Source organism: Pipra filicauda, unplaced genomic scaffold (genome assembly GCF_003945595.2).
Source record: "Pipra filicauda isolate LSUMZ 115617 unplaced genomic scaffold, ASM394559v2 scaffold420_size638996_pilon, whole genome shotgun sequence".
Taxonomy (NCBI): Eukaryota; Metazoa; Chordata; class Aves; order Passeriformes; family Pipridae; genus Pipra; species Pipra filicauda.
Window position 1 is genome coordinate 217,708 of NW_024104555.1, and position 19,932 is coordinate 237,639.

A 19,932-nucleotide genomic window follows, 5' to 3' on the forward strand; every position below is an offset into this window, starting at 1 on the left:
ACTCATCATTTTCTACCTGCTTCTCAAAAGAAATCACTGTATCTAGCCTAGGAACACCTGGTGATGTCTCTTCCAGTGATGTAACAGGGGACTCAAGTTGTACAGCAAACAACACTGAATTTTCTAACTGAAATAAGTTCCACGCAGAATGCAACTCAAATCTTTGAAGGTTCTTGGAAAATATGGATAAAACTGATAGACTTGGTTTGCTTTGACAAGTTACAGCTCTGATACACTTAAAAAAACAACTAGTTTTGCAGCAGTTTACTGCTAACGAGCAGCCAATACACACGAGGTGCACATTGGCTACACACTTTGCAAACTACAGAAATATTTCTGTCCGAGCCTTCTTTTAAGCCAGAAAAGGGCAGAGCAGTACAGCACGTACACTTGTTTGCTTTTCCATTAACAAGATTCCTTGTGTCACTACAGCTGGCCATGTCCACACTGGTGGCTGGCAAAAGCCTTACACTTTTTATTCCTTGCAGAGAAAGAAGACTGCACAAAGGCTATTTTAAGATCAGAATACTTAGCTCTCAAAATACGGTTAATTTGACCATTGAAGAACTAAGACTTTGTTCCAGAGTTCCAGCACTCTCCAAGCAGGATACCTTCCCCAGAAAATTTGGAAGGTCCTTAAGAGATACCAAGACTCTACCATACAACAGGTTACATTTCGGTTTTGTTCCAAAACTGTGTTTGATGGTTGTATGACCCAAGTGCTGCTGAGTTATAATTCTAGGAATTTGCCTTTCCTCAAGTTTCTCTTTCAAATAAACTTAAAAATGCAGGCCTGGGTATATACAAAACCCAAAACAGCATCCACAGACAGTTTTTTCACACATATAAGCCCTGTGGGACGCTTCTCTGGCTATTCCCTGTAGAACTATTTTTCTGACATATTGAAGTCTTAGGCATTTAGCACACTAGTAAAAGTGATTTAATTAACAAAAATCTAGCTTTTTTCATCATAGTCACTCAAAATTCAAAACACACATATTGCTACCCACGTAAGATTTAACACACTAAAAATAAAAACTTTACATTGTTAAAATGTTGCCCAGATTTAAGAAAATGAATAGTTCATTCTGCCATGTGAATCTTCAATGTGTCATTAACAAGAGACCTCCTAATCTTCATCTCAGGAGCTGAAACTAGGCTGTCTCAAACTCTGCAGCCTGTTGTTGGTGAGAAGACAGGAGATATACAAGGGCTCACAGTAATGCAAACTTCAAATCAAATTCCCTGGGACAGTCATCACAGACCTCGCCCTGGTTCCTCCTCTTCACTTAACACACAACTTGTTCACTACAGTCAAGCAACTTACCTGCACAGATCCAGAATGTCTTCTCCCACATGAAGTCCACTCTTGGCACCTACACATCCCAAACTGGATGCTTTAGGGCAACAGTCATCAAGGCTGCCCCAGGTGCACGTGGTGTTGTCTCCTCTCTTCCCAGCTCCCCTGCTTCCTTGGCACCTCCCGAGACACAAGGCGGTCCCCACCAAAGCGTCCCCCAGTCTCAAAACCACGGTCAGAGAATATGACACGTGCATTAACATTGACACATCAGGAAGGAAAGGGAAGAAGCCAAAACACAGACCATGAAGGAAGGCCTGAAGGAGCACTGTGCTCTGTTGCATCTCGGTCTGTGCCCCAGGCTCCCAAGCTTCCACTACTTCTCTGTAAAGCCTAAACACTCCCTCCTCACTAAAAGATATTTTTCAAAAAGCTGGTCTTTTTAAGACACTGAAAGCCAGAGAAACTACTGCTCTTGGCAGGTTCTTCCAACAGTTAATCATCCATGTGTTAAAAATGTATGTTTATCTTCTCATTTGAATTTGTCTAGCCTGATACAAATATTTATACTCTTCTTCCAAACAAGGAGACCTTTAATATGCACAGTTTTTTCTTTCTGGTGTACACATTTTTTTAGAATCAAAGTGGAATTTGGCACACCATCCTCAGGCTGCAGAAGCACCTCCCTTGCCTGCGCTGGAAGGGAAACAAGACTCCAGAGCAGCCCAGAGCCTGGGCCAGCAGGGAACAGGCAGGGTGAAGAGGAGACAAGGCAAATGCCCACCCCTCCTGCATTCACTGGGACAACTTGTGATCGTGTTTTCCTGATAAGAAAGGCAAAGACCAAAGGAAGAAAAAAGCCCTGAAATTTATGTCAATAGCGCAAAACAGGGTGCATTGTTTTCCTGCTTCTCCAACCCCAGAAAAGATGGTTGGTAGCACTAGAGGTGTTTAACGAAAGAAACATTTTGGTGGTTGTCCTAACTCTGAAGGTGAATCTCCCTAAGAAAAAAATCTTCCACCTCTTTGCACTCACTCAGGAGCTCAGTCAAAAACCGAGGGCAGGAGGTCTGTGAACACTACTCATGCTTGCACGCAACACCAGGCACACCCAAAACAGCTCTAAGCGAATTTCTAGCCCTCTGTTGCTCTCCTGGATAGCCAGCTCCCAGTTTGTGTAGCACAGATGAATAATGAATGCTCCTTCGTTACTGAAGTGCAGTACATTGGGTGATAAGGACCTGCCCGTATTTCCCGTAAGCCCCAGCAGTAAGAAATGTATACGTAGAGATTAGAGATTAATTCTGGGGGGGGGTGAGTGACTACTTAGCAGGGCATGTCCAAATAACTCAAAGCACCAAAGTGCCTTCTGATGAGAGGCAGCGTTACTACAGAAAGCCTGGCCAGGGTCCTCTGAAGACAAAAGGCTCAGTCCTCCGACTGGCTAAGAGAGGCTGCAGGAAAGGCCGAGCCTTGGCCATGGGAGTTTTCTCCCTTTTCCTCCAGAAATACTTTCCTAGAGAAGTTCAAAGCAATTTTGGTCTAGCTCCTCCTGGAAGAATGACACAGACTGACACTAAAGGATGTGCTCTTTCACAAAAGCAAAGCTCAGTACACCATTGCTGAGTATGACAGATATCGCAACAGGATGAAAAATTCAGATTTAGTTTCTGTAAAGAGCAAAAGGCAGCCTCCAACTACATGTCAAGGAAAGAAGTTTGCCAGAGGTGGCTGTGGTGACAGTTATGCAAATGTGTGATAAATTAGCAAGTTAATCTTACTCCATATATCACTTACAAAGATTAACATAGACACGACATTTATTTCTGGAGGGAAACCGAAAGACTGATGGGGCTGCCCACCTTCTCGACCAGATGTCTCAAAGCCTCTGCAGACCTATGACTGTTGATTTTTTTTCTGTGAGGTAAACTCCCCTCCTGGACCACAATTCAATCAAGCTTGTGACGGCAACCAGGATAGAAGATTCCAGAGCTACTGCTTTGCATCTTCAGGTGGCTCAGTAACACCTCCAAGTAACTCCAATTACAGACGCAGCCAAAATAATTTTCTCTTCTGGCCATCAGGAATGTGTGTTCCACAAAATGAATTTTATGACCCGTCACCTAAGCTGGATTCATCTCCCATACTAGTAATAATACTCAAATAAATTTACAAATAAGAAACAATGTAAAAGATTTCATAGTTGACTTTTAACAGTCAAGAAAAGGAGGAACTGAAGCCTTCCGAAGGAACTATCATTTGTCATACCACTTAACAGACTGGCATCCTTACCTGAGTTGTTACAAACCAGGTGTATTTAATCTCAGAATTAACATTCAGTTGTCTGAAAGGATTCAGCCCTATTTCTGCTCCTGGTAAACATGGTACCTACGGGTTTGGTTTTTCCCCCATTTTTTTATGAAATTCATTTGAAGTTGGCTGCATTGAAAAGAATAGCTGAAAGAGCTCTCATCTGTGATTCAGTAGTAAGGATAAATTATAGGGCAAAGCAAAGTTTTAAGAGTTATTACTGGAAGCCTCTAAAAATCTATTTTCTTGATTGTCAATTTTAAGTCAAGCTCAAAAATGATCTATTTTTAGTGAGTTTAAAATGAACCCAATATGCTGCAAAAGCTGACATTATTGTAAAAGCCAGAAAACTAAAGACACAATTCTACTTAATAGCATCCTTCTAATAGAACGCTTTACTTCTCAATTAAATATACTTTAATCCCCACCATGACATTTCCAAGCTGGGATCTTCTCAGGCAGAAGTCTTCCGCTTCCTTTATTTAGAAGGTAATTAGCACTCAGGCCATCAGTGCAATCTATCTCACACCAGGACATCCCAGCTTTCAGAACTGGGCACTATCACATCCAAGCTGCTGCACATCTTTTGGCCACGGTAAGCATGACAGGGCACAGGGTACTCGTGTGGGTTTTTGATTAACTTTCTACCAGCTGTTGTAAGTAAGATAACACCTAACACACAGCACTGAATCTGCCAGAACAAGAGTTTTCAGAGAAGTTCCAGTGAGTGTGAATCAGCAGTCAGCTTGCACAGGTTCAGGGTATGGCTCTGATCATCATGGGATTTTAATTATTTCTTTTTTTTTTTAATCTGACGGCATCATCTCAAATGTGAGGTTCACTGTTTTGTGAAGGTATGACCTGTGTAGCAGAGTATAAACCATCCACCTTCCGCTCTAACCTTTCAGGAGTGCACTTCACTCAACAACCAACTCTAGCCATTTTTTCCAAAACCAAAGCAGACCAAGAAATAAACCCACTAGAATTATAAACTCAAAAGATATAGTTTGCAATGCTCACAAAGTAAACATGCTTCATTCCAACACTTGCAACGAACGGACTATTTCAGCATTTCATGAGGAAGCTAAGAAGTTCTGTACCTAAGACAACCACTTGAAGACAAGCAATAACAACAAACCCAAACTGTTTGAGTACTATGTCAAGCAAGGCTGTGGTCACAATTCAATCCCAAAGTAAACAAGACCAGAGGCAGCAGACAGTACAAACAAGCTTTCTTTTCTTATGTTACAAAAAGGCAAAGTTTCAAAGTTTGGTTACTGCTGACTGGCAGATTACAGACGTCCATATTGCCACTACCCTGTGAGAACACCATGACTTATAAATAAGCCTAAACACCAAGACATCCAAAAATCACAACCAAAGAGGCAAGTTTTCCAAAAGACCTAAGAAATGTTTCCACAAAAAGGTTAACAAGTATGCTATTAATAAGTTAAAGCTTTGCACTAACACTGAGTACATCTCAAAGATTCTCTGACCATGAGCATCAGACAGCTACAGCATTCACTTTGCAACACAACCACCTTTAGAAACACTATCCTGTTACCACCACAGATTAAACTCAGGCAAAACGGGTAATAAAGCTCACTTCTCAAACAGAACACAAACAGATTAGCTCACTTCTCAAACAGAACACAAACAGATTAATTAATAAAACTCACATTTCCAAAAATAAAAAATAAAATATAACTTTATCACTGGACCATCTCAGAGATGTTCTGAAGCACACCACCGTTAAATACAAAAGACAAACCTCGTTACACCTGACGCCAAAACGCTGGAGGCAAAGAAACAAAACAGCCAAACACAAACACTGACAAGAGAAATACAAAACCCTTGGGCTTAGAGATGATGCGTTTTTAAGTCTTTAAGTCTTTTACAGTCTTGTTTTCAGCATTCTCACTCAGTTGATCAGTTAATCACAAGTTGATACAACATCCATCTTACAAATGCTATGTACATGTGCTCTGCAGAGCAGCTTTGTCCCCTATACCACAGGACAATGCCTCTGATTCTCAACAAAGAAGGTACTGTGAGAACTGAGAACATCAAGGGCTGCAGCCATTTTAAAATGTGAAGCATTCTAAGGCAAACTCCCAAACTTGTTCAGTAAAGCTGAGTGAAAGGGGTAGGTGCCATGCAATCCAAAGAGAAACTTGAGTTAGTGTAATGCACTGAAATTACTGCCATGCACAAGGGATCAAAAAGAGGTTGCACCAGAAGAAAGCATTACAAAGTTATTGTGTCCAATGAACTTTGAAGCAGAGCATGAAAGAGTAAATGGCTTAGCAGGTTCAAAAACTCCATCTTAGTTTTTCCAAACAACTGGAGGAAGCTCAATTTAAATAGGATAGTGTCCCTAAATATTCAAAATTAACCCCTCATGTGTGAAGAAATGGCACTTTTAATCCAACAGCACTTGGTTTTGAAAGCTGCCTCATCCCACCATAGATTTGATGCTTAGCATTTGCAAGAATTAAGAACTTTTTCTTTTATTAAGTATTTTGTACTATTTTGGCCAAAACTGAAGTTTAAGGAAATTTGCTGTCCTTGATGATCCATCACTTCTAGTGAGCAGGTCTTGTATATCCATGCAAATTACATATTAGAAAGGAACAACGTAAAATTTTTTCAAAGCAACGTAGTAAGTGGGTTTTCAAGAGAAAATAATTCAGCAGAAGAAATTCTGAATATATAATACATACTAGGAAGAATTTTAAATGACTTGACAATAAACAGAATGCAAATTTATTTTGTGTTTTAAAAATGAAGCTGGATGCAATAAGTTGCATCAAAAAAAGGAGTTGGATGTGGTGTTATTTCAAAAAACCAACTTATTTCCTGCGTACTGAAAGAGATGGAGACCATTTGGTTTAGGTCAAGTGTAAAGGAGTCTTTTACATCTGGAACTCGAACTGCCAGTCCAATGATATACTTGGACCAAGACCACATATCCACCCAGATCAACCCCCAGCCTATACAAAGGCTGGTGTGTGGGTATCTCACTACTGCAGGAATCTCTACTGCCTAATTGTGCCTTCTGCTGACTCATTCCTTGTGTTTTGACAGTTTCTCTTTCTACCAAGAAAGTGCAGCGCTGCCATTTTAGTGCCGCGTTTTGTCCAGCTCTGACAACCAGTTTCAGGGATCCAAGGGCAGAACAGATCTTTGCTGTCCAAAAGCACCAGATCTTGAGCACATTTACAGCACTCAAAGATTTCATCCTGGAACCCTGGTGTGACCTGTTTGTGTGTAACACTGTGAGAAGGACCACACTTTTCTAGGCAAGAAGATCTAAGACAAGCACGTGGATACCAATTTAAGACCAGCAGCTGTGCCACCCTAAATGTGTTCTTAACCTGAGTGACGTAATTTAAATGTTAAAGATGATGACCTGGGATTAAACTAGAAGGTGAAGTTTGGCAGTTTAATGTAAAACCTATGGATATCCACAAGAAGGCATTCAAACTCAACTCCAGATTGTCCTAATTTTATTTGACTTGGTTAATCAATTTTGAAGCACTTTTTACAGTTTACATAATTTAAAGGAGCACACTGTGTCCTATAAATATAAATTAACATTTTTAATAACTCAAGACATCACAACAAAGCCAGATTTTAAAATAAATTGCCTGTTTAGTTATCTGGATCAAGAAGTAACATACATGGGGAAGGAAAAAACAGCATTAACAAGAAAACACTATTTAGTTCTAAACTGAGTTTGTGCTTCTACATCAAAAACACAACACTGAAGTAACAGAAACTCTGCGAAGAACTTGGAAAGATACATAACTTCTTTAGTCCCAAAACCAAATCACATATTTATTTCTTCTTCTACATGTTATTTTGTTTGGCTCTATCAAATTAGCATTAATGGTAGAGGGACAAAAGTACAATATACTAACTTTGCTACAAATACGTATTCTGTTGTAGCAGTTTGTTAGCTTGTTGGTTTGGCTTAAGTTGAAATGGTTTTCCTTCATAAAAAACAAGAGCAAACTTTTTCAATGTATTTAATAATCAACACACATTTGTTAGTATAAAGCAGATGGTGTTCAGCATGAAGGCATTAGGTGATCATTTGAAAACACCATGCTTTTTTTTTTTTTGTCTTTTTTAAACACTAAGCCACCCTAAAGAGTTTTGTGAAAGCCAGATGTTCAAAGCTGGTGCACAGATGAAAACTGCACATCCATGATTTATGCACAGAACTACCCAGAGCCTGGCAGCTGTTAACAAGTGCCATTAGTTACTCACATGCTTTCTCAGTGACACACCGAAATCAAGTCATCTTTCACTAAACTTTGAAAATCTGGTTTTAGCTACAAATGAACACTTTGCTTCACTCCATTAATTTAACAAAGGGCATTAATCCACCTCTTGATTTTTGGTTGAGGACTAAAAATAAGAGTGAGATACTATAATGCCAATAATGTAGTAGAAATCTTCAAAGTAATTATTATTTGATCACAAAATGACAAAGAATCTTATTCAGAAAGACTCTTTTTGAGGCTTATTATTGATTTCCTGTGTATTTATGTTCAGTATGGATTACTTTTTGAAGCAATCTCAGAACTTAAAACTTTAGAAAACGTTTTTAAGCCTAGACCTACAATACTTGCATACTAGGGTAAAAGATGGAGTTAGAGAGTCAGCCCCTGAATGCTTCTAAAAAAATAAGTGCTTCAAATACAGCTTTAGAAAAGAAATTAAAAATCATGTTTTCAGTCACACTGGAGAAAACATCTGCAAAGAAAAAAGGCCCTCATCCTTAAGACTGAAGAAAAAGATGGTAAGGAAAAAAAAAAAAGCACCGTTTTCCCAAGTTGCCCAAATCACACACAGACACAAGAAGGTTACAAATGCCATTCATGAAAGAATGCACCACAAACATCAGCATTTATTCATTTTGAATTTTTTTTTAGCAAATGACAAAAGACTCAGCTCACTGGCTTCACTTTTGTTTACCTTTTGCTTACATTACACATTTAAACATTTGTCAAAACTTACTAAGTTGTCTGCATTCATGCACAACTAGAAAACATCCTTAATTTATTTAAACCAGAAATGCATTACCAGAAATGTATTAACATTGTTCACTACTAAACATTAAAAAAAAAAAAAAAAAAGTTGAAATTATTAAAAAGGTTATCCTGGAACTTTTAACTTCACAGCAGACTTAAAACTACTAATTGGCTCACATTTCAAATTGGAAAAAGCAAGATTCATGCTAGTGTTAGTGTACATCTCGCCCTAGCACTACTGAAGGATCATGGTTCACCTTGATCACAGATAAGAAAAGAAAAGTGCATACAGAAGTTTACAACAATTTTAAGGACAAAAAATGGTCCAATTGATGTGGTCCCAACAATTAACTCAAAAGTCTATGACAAATACGAGCTTCCGTGAGCTACTTATACTACTTAAGATTGAGTACCGATATACAGAAAGTTGAATTCGTTTGAAATCTTCAAAAAATGTTCCTGTCAATCCTCAAATGGTGGCTGTTATAGCTTAAAATTTCTGTTAAATGCGTGCGTTGAATTACTTGTTATCCAAGCGTAGCTGCTCCTTACCATTTATTGTTAGCGACCTTAACTGGCCATCTTCTTCAACTTCTACTCTCTCTTGTCCATTCTCAATAATCCTGCAGGACAAAAACACCATCAGGCATTTTAAAGCACTGCAAGCAGTTTCAAATACACACCAGACCTTGGTTTTAGATAAGGAACTATAACAGAGCTATAACTATAACACAACTGCCGTTGTCAAGCTTTTGTATTTACCAGCGCAGGAGCTGCAGCCAGGAACCATCTGCATTTTCTCACCAATATTGCTTATTTACAGCAGGAAAATGGCATTCTGGAAGCTGGAATCCTCCAGTTTGTAGAGTCCACAGTTACAGCTGCCACCTCATACACTGTCACAGTTGTCCTTACACTATACTCTTATCTAGTACTAAATATTTTGACAGATCAACTGCACAATCTTGACATTGCATTTAGTCCCTACCTGTTTGTTAAATGCATAATATTCTAGATACAATCACAATTTTGCACGATGTAAGGCACGCTAGAGAGTCTTTAACCCACTTTTCATTTTATCAGAGCAAGTAATTTGTAGACCTCCTATACATCAAGTTTATGACCATCATGTATGGTCCAAAATTCAAGTATCCCTGATTGGAAAAAAGGATTATTAAAGAGCTTTGTGGGTTTGGGGTTTTTATCCTTCTTTGTTTTAGAAATGGGAAGACAAGGAATGTTTAAATTATTTTAATCATACTTAATTTATGCCTAAATTTTAGCCATCTGGGAATTCTCCCCTTGTGATTCAGATGAGGAAACCACACAGATGAATACAAAACTTTCTGGAGATCAGACTTGTTCAAGAGAATACACCCATATTAAAAACAGAGGGAACAGCTTCTTGCCTGAAGCAAAATATTACTCAGAGAAGATTTTCATTGGATATGTTGGGATATGAATCTTCTTTAGACTCAGCTGCTTTGTGGGCAGATAGTCCACAAAGCAAGAGGATTTCTCAGAGATAGTAACTGTGTCTTCCTAGACGTGGTTAACCACATTTCTTGCTTCTCCCCTCACTTCCTAGATATGGTAACAAAGATATGACAGCAGCATACCTGATATAGTCTATTTTTTAATGTTAAAACAAACTTTTGCATAAACACTTTCTTTGGTCTCTCTCACATGGCACAACTCCCTCAAAACTTTTGAGGCAGTTTTCAGATTTTTCTGGAATACACTCACAGAAAAATATGACCACACCAGCATGTGATGACAGAGGCTGCTTTCAAGTGGTCAAGATGACAGGATCTCTTCAGTACAACAGGACACAGAAGAGCCTTGCACTTTAAAATATGGGACACAAGTTACCAGACAAAAAAAAAAAATTGCCCTTCCTTGCTTTTCCATGACTTTTTATTAAGTACTAAAATTACATTTAACTACTTGTTCAGTACTCCTATAATTTACTGATCATGATGTTCCATTTAGGTTATTCTATAGCTAAAAAGATTCGGGTTTGCCAAATGCAATGATTGCCCCATCACAAGCACGAAATAGCCAGAAGCTACACTGTGTTATTAATACTTGAAAGTTCATTTTCCAACAAACAGGAACATTTTTCTCCAAAGCAAGCTTCAGTTGCTTATTTCACTTAACAGACAGAAGAAAATTACTACAAAGACTTCACTCAAACACTACCAATGAAAGCAAACTAGAGCAGATGTCAGGAAAAACTCTTTCATAATGTCTTTAAAATTAAAAGTCCTCCCAAACCCCAGCTAAAAGCTTCACAATCAGCAGAAACCTTCCAGAAGTTCAAGGTGACTGGGCAGACAGTAGACAAGGACCACAATAAAAGATGCAGCACTACACAGGATGTTCTGAAGGCCTATAAGACCTCCAGCTACAGCGTTAAGCAACTCAATAATGCCAAGAAGAGTGAGAGAATCCAATACAGCATTTCAAAATGTTTTCAAGCAAAGAAATCCAAGTAATATAATGAACAGAACAACAAAAATAAAAAAAAATACATGTATCACTAGATGTATGCGTGCAAAGATATAGTATATTTATACGCATGTAATTATAGCTATTTAAGTCTCTGCATATAGTTGCATAGAAATATATTTATATCTCTTACCTCTTTGTAGTAATTTTTCTGCCATTAACTATTTTAGTTGAGGTTGATACTGATTTGAAGTTGCCCATCCCGCCACCACCAAATGACGAAGAGGAGAACGACGAAGTAATGCCCCCATGTCCCAGAGAACCAAACGAAGTAAAACCTATTGGAAAAGAAGGCATTTGACTAAAAATGTATTTTTGCATGACTGTGGGATCCAAATTTCTCATCCCTTCAGACTACATCCTAGTTTCAGGATGCCCTCGGTTGCATCAACACAGCAGCAGTGACTAGATGTTATTATACATCAGTGTGAGAATAAAAACCTGACTCTGGCCCCATCTATTTCTCTCATATGGACCCACAGGTCAAGTTCCAAATGCACAGCATTGTCCAAAAACCATTTGTCAACTCTTCCCCTGAAAAGGCATTCAAGCTTGTCTGCTGAACTCAACCATTCCCCTTTCTCTCCACTCAGGGTGGTAAAGGCAGCAACTCTAATGAATCTGATTATCTGCTTTAATGCAGGTGTTGGGATGCCCTGAGCTGGCAGACAGAACTAGTCTTATATCAGTAACACCCCAAATAATACCCAGAATCTTAACACTTAGATTCACCCTAAAGGATGCTGACTGCCAGCAGCTCTCAGCAACCCCTTGATACCCAGGTCAGCATTCAAACTGGCCACCCCAGGCTAAGTAGTACCATGGGGTTCAGGCACACATTTTTTCGGTGTATTTTCAGGATCTAAAAGCCATCACACTCCCAACACCTAAAAGCAAACAGAACAAAAGCAATTCTAAAGCTATAAAGAAACTGTAGCACCAAAATAACAAACACAGAAAGTATTACTTCTTCGAGGTCTGTTCACATTACATGAACTTTCAGGTAGCCCAAACAGTTTTATTTACATTCACACCTTACAGAGAGAGTTTAATTTAAAAAACCACAGCCCCAGAAATTTCCTGAATGGAGAAGGCAATTTATTATACTGCAATCCTTTGTGAACCAAACCCACGTTCCTTCTTAACTGTTGTGATATTTACCTGCGTCAAATGGAGTAAAACCACTTCCAAAAGTAGGGAATCCTCCAAAGGCAGAGAAAAATGATCCACCACCTCTGCTTCTGCTTCCCCTTGGACCCCGTCTGCCCCCAAAGAAGTCCTCAAAAGGGTCTTCTACAAAACAGAAGACAACATTTAAGAGGTTAGCATTACTGAGTGATTCTGTATTTAATCATTAGGGATTCTTTATTAAAAAAAAAAAAACAAAAACCCAAAAAAACCCCAAACATTTCTTGTTACAGATAAAATTCTTCCTTTGAAATATTTGATGCTACTGAACTAACAGTCCCCCAAAAGTAATGCCTATGATCCTTCTGGACTAAATTCTGTTTCACTTTTGGACCTAAAAATATTTTATATATAAAAAGTAGTTGATTTCCTTATTTTAGCTGTTTGGCATTAAAAATCAGTACACCTAATGTAAAATATAGCACGCAGCTACCTGAATTTTCTCGCTTATTTTTATTCAAGATTGATTGTGGATCACCATGATAGGTCTCTGAAAAGTAACTTCCAGATAGGTTATATTAATTATTGAAATATAAAAGCAGCAGCCAGGGATTGATGACTCATAATCCTGAAGTGTTCCAAGTGTTAATTTTAGCACTTGCCACATTAGATACTTCAAACACGTATTCTGATGCACATTTAGGCAGCAAAGTACAGAGGTTTACACAAGGTATCCCAAAGAGGCATTCAGTCCGTACCAAGCAGGAGAAAGAGGGGAAAAACAGAGAAAGGGGGTCATGGACAAAATGCTATTTCAAATTCAAGTTCCAGTGTTATGTCACTCAGAACAGCTGTTGTTCCATTCCCAGAAGGAAGACAATAGTCTCTTTCAAAGAAAAGAAAAAAAAAAAAAAGGCGGAGGAGGTGCTACAGGACACAACATCAGACACCTATACAAGTAATCTTTATTTACTTTATCACATTTTCCTGAAAAAAGGAAAAATAATTATTAGTAGAATTATCCAAAAACTGCATTTTTCTAGTTCTCTTGAGACAAAGAACAACCTAAAAAACTACACTCATAAACCAGATACTCAATAAACATAATACTTGCATTAAAACCAGAGAAGTTTAGTAGCTACAACTACTCTTCATCAATCTCAGCTCTCCTAGAATCAGTGTTCTACAGTACCCGTGATTTTACAACGAGTTCTGCAAGTAGAGACTCAATATTGAAAGGTAACAGTCTGAAACACTGCTCAGAATAAGCTCAGAAAATGCAGACCCTGGTGATGGCAGTAATACCAGTATGAAAACAAGGAAAGATTTGTAGCTGCGTGACTGTTCAGAACCACAACTGACAAAGCAAAGGTCAGAAATGCAGTATTTATTCCACCTCAGGTACCCCCACAAAAATCCAAGCTTATTTATGACAAATCTCCAAGTTAATGCAATATGCATTATGCATCATTAAGTAATCAGTAGATAATAAAAATATATAAGTTATCATCTGGTTTATGTGCAATTACTTAAAGGTGAAATGTCACAATGTATTTACGCTGAACAAAGGCAGCCACTGAGGGTCAGACATACACACCCATCAGCCAAGACATAACAATGCCTAAACCAGTTAGAAAATAATCCTATCCCTCCCCTAGCTCCCACAGTTATTGAAACAACACGGGACCAAACGTTTATCTTACATACCCTAGACAAGCAAGTGTAAGATTTTTTTTCTACCTCAGACTTTTTGGTTTGTAGTTTCTTTTTTATTTTTGTCCATGCAAAACATGGACAATATGAAGATGACCCACTACTATTTTTATAGAAATTAAATCAACAATTTGGCATGGAAATATAGGAATTATTATAATTTCCAAAACAAACACTATGCCAGATTTTAAAAAAGGCCATTTTGTCAGCCTAGCGTATCAACTAGCAAATAAACCCACTGCAGTTAATTGTTTTGTAGTCCAATTTATTCTCACTGGAATGACTCATAGGTTCACTATGAAGGTCATTCACTCACGTGTACAAATGATCTATATTATATTACTCCCACTGTTAAGCTTTCTATTTATAATCCAAATTTTCCTGTTACCTGGAGTTTGAATAGAAACAAAACAACCTATATCATGTAGGCTTCGAGTTTTTAATCCCCCCCTATTCTGCAAGTGAATCTCTCCTCCTCAGCACAACAGCTGCTAAACACTAAGTTATTTAAGGGAGGATCACAGAAGCTCCCAGAGATCCCTGATATCAACCCAGCTTCCTAATGGATTATTGCCACACCAAAACCTAATCGAGGCCTGGACATGCCTTATTAGCCTCTGGCAACCCTGCACTCCAAAGGGAGAGGCCAGCACTTGGCATCAGCACGTGCTGCAGCCTCAGGTGACTGCTGTCAGCAGCCCTGGAATAATCCTCCAGTGCTCTTCCAGTAACTCTCTCGAGTGAGGTACTCGAACCACTGTCCCACGGTGGACTGCAGAATGCTCACGGAGACGGATTAGGCAGAGACAGGAAAAGGGGTAGGACTTTTCAGGGAAAATATTTATTATTTTGACAGCCAGACAGGTACAGCAGGCAGAAGAAAAGAAGTGCCAAAAACACTGAGAAGAGAAGGCAGCAGGAGGCTGGTTGTATCTACCATCAAACACACATTAACAGAGCAACCTTACAGTTACTCAGACCCTGTTTATGCTTTTATTCCCTAAATCAGGATGATTAATAGCACCACTCAGTAAAATAATAACATTTCAGCCTTGTAGGTCTATTTTTGTGATTTAGCAGAACCTTTCCATCCCTGATAATCTTTTCACAAAGAAAGCTCTTTCCAAACAGTTCAAATGCAGGGTGTCGGGGTTTTTTAATGACTCATCTTATTATAGTCATTTTAGTGCTCACAATCCATTTTTATTGACTGTTAGAAGCATATCAGATTAACAAAATTAAGCAATAAAAACAACTACACACACAAAAAAAGTCAAGGCCTTTCTAAAAATTGAAAATACTATATAAATACACGTTAAAAGCTTCACAAAACCAAAATGTTAAACTACTGTCACTTCAGAGTATTAGTAAATACTGTTTGGAGATAAAATCAGTTTACTCTAATCCAGGTATTATCAAAACCTTATGGGAGGACAGAGTTTTAGATTCAGTTTCAATAAAAATGTTGGAGTACATTTCTGAGCTTGTGGTGCTGTCAGAACAGCAAAGATTGAGAGAGAACAAAAGGCAAGAAATTTCAAAAAAGCCAGTGAGACAGACTTCTAATCTATCAACAACAGCAGATTACATGAACTTTTGGGGAAAAAGGTAAATGCTTAAGCAAAGAACTCATGGTAGCCTGTTACAAAAAAAAAAAAAAACCACAGACAAAAGGAAGGACTTCAGGACTCTTGCTGTTTGTTAGTAGGTAGGAAGACTGCAGTTACAGAAGTCAAAAAGTTAATAAGACTGGAACACAGAACTCCCAGCAACACAAAAGACTGTGTACTAACAAACCTGTCTGAAAATAACTGCATTAGTGGTAATGTTTCCAAAAGAATTTACTTTCTTTAGAAAAATCTTCGCTAATTCAAACATAACAACTGTGTTGTTCCTCTGGGTAAAACATTAAAACCTGCTCCCTGCAAACCATGGAATCTTACCTTGCTTTTCTGTAGTCACAGAAAAAGAATTTCACCTCTAAACAGGTCAAATAACAACAACAACCACTGTAATAAATATCTCACTGCAGTTCAAAATAAGACAGGTCGTGATCCCCCCACGCTGAGGAGTCCTCAGCTCTAACACAGAGACAGGATTTTCTCCCTTACAGCTAATTGCAGAATACTACTTAAAACATGTGATTGCTCTCCTTTCCTGCCTTGTGATCACTGAACCAAATAACAAGTTGTATTAATTCATTGATGCAAAAGAAAACACTGAGTTGTTACTTTCTGTTGCATCCATGAGCTAATCTGATTCGGTACTGGCAAGACTGGTGTATCTGAAACAGAACGGGCAGGAAAGCACCACACAATAGGAGAAGAGAGGGAAGGAGGCAAACCCCAAAACATCTACATTTGAAGTACTCCACAATGCAGTTAAAACTGATGAAATTCATTATAGCAATCTAAGGCATTAGTTGAAATCGCAATACATGATAAACTAGAAGTGTCACATTTCCTATGGCAGTCACTCCTACCAGGACACGTGTATCCCCTGGCCCTGGCTTGGGGAACTAGACACTAACAGGCTGAGAAGAACATCTCCAGATGAAAGGAAGTTCAGCCACAACAATTCTTTGCTGGAGTTCACAGTGTGGCTGTAAAAGCAATTGTACTGGTTACAAGGTAGGCAGAAGCAGAAGTGCCCAAGGGTCAAAAGCAGTGAGGGAAGATGCTTTCCATCATAGAACGACACCATCCCTGACCAAAGAATCAAGCACATTCCACTGCAATGCCATCATTCACCTCCAGAAAATGAAAAGTGTTGAGATAAACTGTGTGCTGTCAGCAAATGTTCTCACATGCACGTACTGCTGCAGGAGGAGATGCCTATAATCTTATAGGGACAGTATGCAGAGGAACCTTAGCCTGTAAAAACAGGCTGCCTGCTCAGGCACCGCTCACTGGGCCACCTCCCCAGCCAGTGACTGTTCTCTCCTCTATTTGCCACCAGAGCCACGCTGCTGTCTCTGTCAGAGCATGACACGTGAGCTGAGTGCCTGTACTGCAGATGCAGGAGGGTGGCACTCGCTGCAGCACAGAAGAATGTTGAAAGGCTGTTCAGCCACTGCATAAGGACACAGTCAAACTGTACTGGGCTGCACTGCTGCAGTGTTTCAGTGAGCCAAGGCTGCCTGCCCAACATCCTTTCTTCATATCAGAAGCACACTGTAATGACTTTATAGATCCTGCCAGAAGAGAGTCTGAAATGCAGGTCTGGCCAAGGTGTTCATGCAAATGGCTACAGATATGATACCTACAATACAATAGAATTCTTGGAGTAGGTGTTCTCTATCTTGTCTATTTGAAAAAAGTTTCAAAGATGCAGATTTGCAGTAAATACACACAGAAACTACAGCTCTAGAGTATACCCAGGCACTAAAAGAAACCATACCATCTGAACTGGATGGGCCACGGAAACCTGTAAGCACTTCTGCATGGAAATGTTTTCTTCCTTAACTTCAAAATAAGCATATTGTTGATGTCACTTACTCAGGAGACACTAAGATGCTGCTGCAAGCACTGTTGATTCACCTGCCTAACGTTTCAAGCATGGTCTTCGTAACTGCTCATTTTCATAAATTAGATGTCAAACAGATGTTTACCCCACTTATTAAATAAATTACCAGCAGAAGCATTTGAAAGTCTTTCTAATGATATATAGCAGAGACCTTAGGGTTAGTTATTTTCTAAAAAAATAGGAGACTTAAAACATTACCTTTGAATGCCATCTACACAGTAATTACAAAGATGCTGGAGTTCAGTAATCAGCATTTCATATTTATCAAATGAATGCTCAAATGTTCAGGCATACCTTAAAAATGGAGGAATCTTCCATTACCACTGTATAACCTGCTCTCCTTGTGCTATGTTCAGCATTCTTCCTCTGATCAATTTTATCAGCTAGCCATTCAAGAAAACCAAATCAAACCATTTTTTGGGGACTAACAACCTGAACTGGCTTGGGATACCCAAGACAACCTTTGGCCAGTGTGTTATCAAACAGCTTCTCAATCTATCTAATGGGACATTAGACAAAGATTAAAGTTTGAAGACAGACATGAAAATTTGGAGCAAGGCCTCCTCCCCTTCAGCAGGAGAAACTATGTATTAGTTTGACCATGGAACCAGAGTATTACCTAATCCTGTTTGATAATGCTGTGTGAGTGAGACAATGACTGTATTTCAAAAACCCTCTGCAAACTTCCCAAGTTATTTCTGAAAAATTTAGAGTGGTAAGATTTGGACCATTGAAGGGGTAATTACGATCTAAGACTAGTGGTTATGAAACAAAACTGTACATTCATACCAAAGCAATGTACGCACATGCAAATCTCTAAGTACTTCATAAATTGCACCAAAAGCTGCAAATTTATGTCAACAAAAACATTAATTACCAAGAAGACACTGCTGTGCAAGACAGCTTTAATTGAAAGCCACCTCCATTTTCAGTTTTAATAACCCAGTTTACTAACAAATACATTTTGCATTAGGACACCTAAACAATCACTTATCAGAAATGGGATTACATGTGAATTAAATCCATGATCCAATCCTTATGCAAATCTTTTGCTACAGCAAGAAAACTTTCTATCCATGAGACAAATAGGTTGATGAAGCTATCCCACTCCTGAAAAACACCCTAAAACACAGATCATGCAGAGGTTGCAATGGTTACTGCACATAGAATTTCCTCTTTCTTGTCTTGTGAAGATTCTTTAGCCTGGATACTCAGAGTAACTCACAGTACTTTTCCTGAACACTCGTGCTTCTTTTTATGCAATCAATATTACAGCACTCAATCTGCAGTAATTCTGTCCTTTGATGGAACCAAACTACATACCAGGTAACAAGCTAGTTGACATTCTCTGGGACAAACATTTATATCTAGCTAGCCACATAAAGGTGTTAAGTTTAATTTTACCTTTCGTTTCCAAGACAGTAGATTTTTAAATACCACATTAACCAGGTAACCAGAATTCTCAAGGGAAAATTCCACAGAATGTATAAGGTTTATATGCATTATCTGGTATTAAATTTGTATTAAAATACATCATGAATCCTACTTTACAGTCTAAGAAAAACATTTAAGACATTTATAAATTACTATCTCCAAATGCACATTGAGAATAATAAAATGTTTAGGAACTATAGCAAAACTGTCAAGACTACAATCTGTGTTGAAAAGAGACTCCACAAACAGACTTCTCTTGGACATCAAAGTCTAGAGAGGGCATCCATTGGGACCAATTTATCACATCACATCAGTAACACACTCTACCAGGGAGAAAAGCATGGTTCCTTGTGGGATTCATTTCAGAAGACATACAGGCACCTAAAGCAGTTTGAAACGCCCTGAAACATCCTGTCGAGCTTCTAGAAACAGCTGCTGGAGGATACTGGTCTGCTGTAGGTCCTGAGTTGTAATTTCTAGCCCATACAGAAACTACTCGGGCATCACAGACATACCTGGTGACAGCTGAGATGGTTTAGAGTGTATGTGAAGCTTAAAAGTCTAGAAGAGGTTAATTGACTCCTTAAGGAGTTGTCTGAAGTACTAAATGGCCTGTTGGGGAATGTTATGATCTTGTTACAACATCTTCATCTTTCAACATAATTCCTCACTGATATCTTCCAACATAGAACCCATCCTTGAAGTGAGAACCTGAAAAGCCTCTAAACCAAAACCAAGTCAAATCTTTAACAGCCCCGAAACAGTCAAGCATTTTTGCCTACACCAAATCACATCTATTTCTATTCCTCACAATCCCTGACACAGCAGGTCTTTATTCAATACACCTCCATTACCAGTGGTGACATTGGGATCCTCCCCTCCTATATGAACTGGTAAAGTACAGCAGAACATCCTTGAAAAGTTTACAAGTAAAACACAAACAAAATGCTAAACAGAACATAAATAAAC

At 38.7% G+C, this 19,932-nt stretch overlaps 1 protein-coding gene across 4 annotated transcripts in view; it reads right to left on the reverse strand.

Annotated features, from left to right (window-relative positions):
• Positions 1-19,932, reverse strand: part of DNAJB6 (DnaJ heat shock protein family (Hsp40) member B6) — a 60,202-nt gene that overhangs the window by 22,282 nt on the left and 17,988 nt on the right. For all 4 annotated transcript variants that reach the window (XM_027715510.2, XM_027715504.2, XM_027715509.2 and 1 more), the window contains exons 6-8: positions 12,325-12,456; positions 11,297-11,441; positions 9,205-9,275 (exon numbers count right to left, since the gene is read on the reverse strand). In XM_027715510.2, coding sequence (XP_027571311.1) covers positions 9,205-9,275; positions 11,297-11,441; positions 12,325-12,456 — 348 coding nt within the window. The remainder of the gene's footprint in view (positions 1-9,204; positions 9,276-11,296; positions 11,442-12,324; positions 12,457-19,932) is intronic.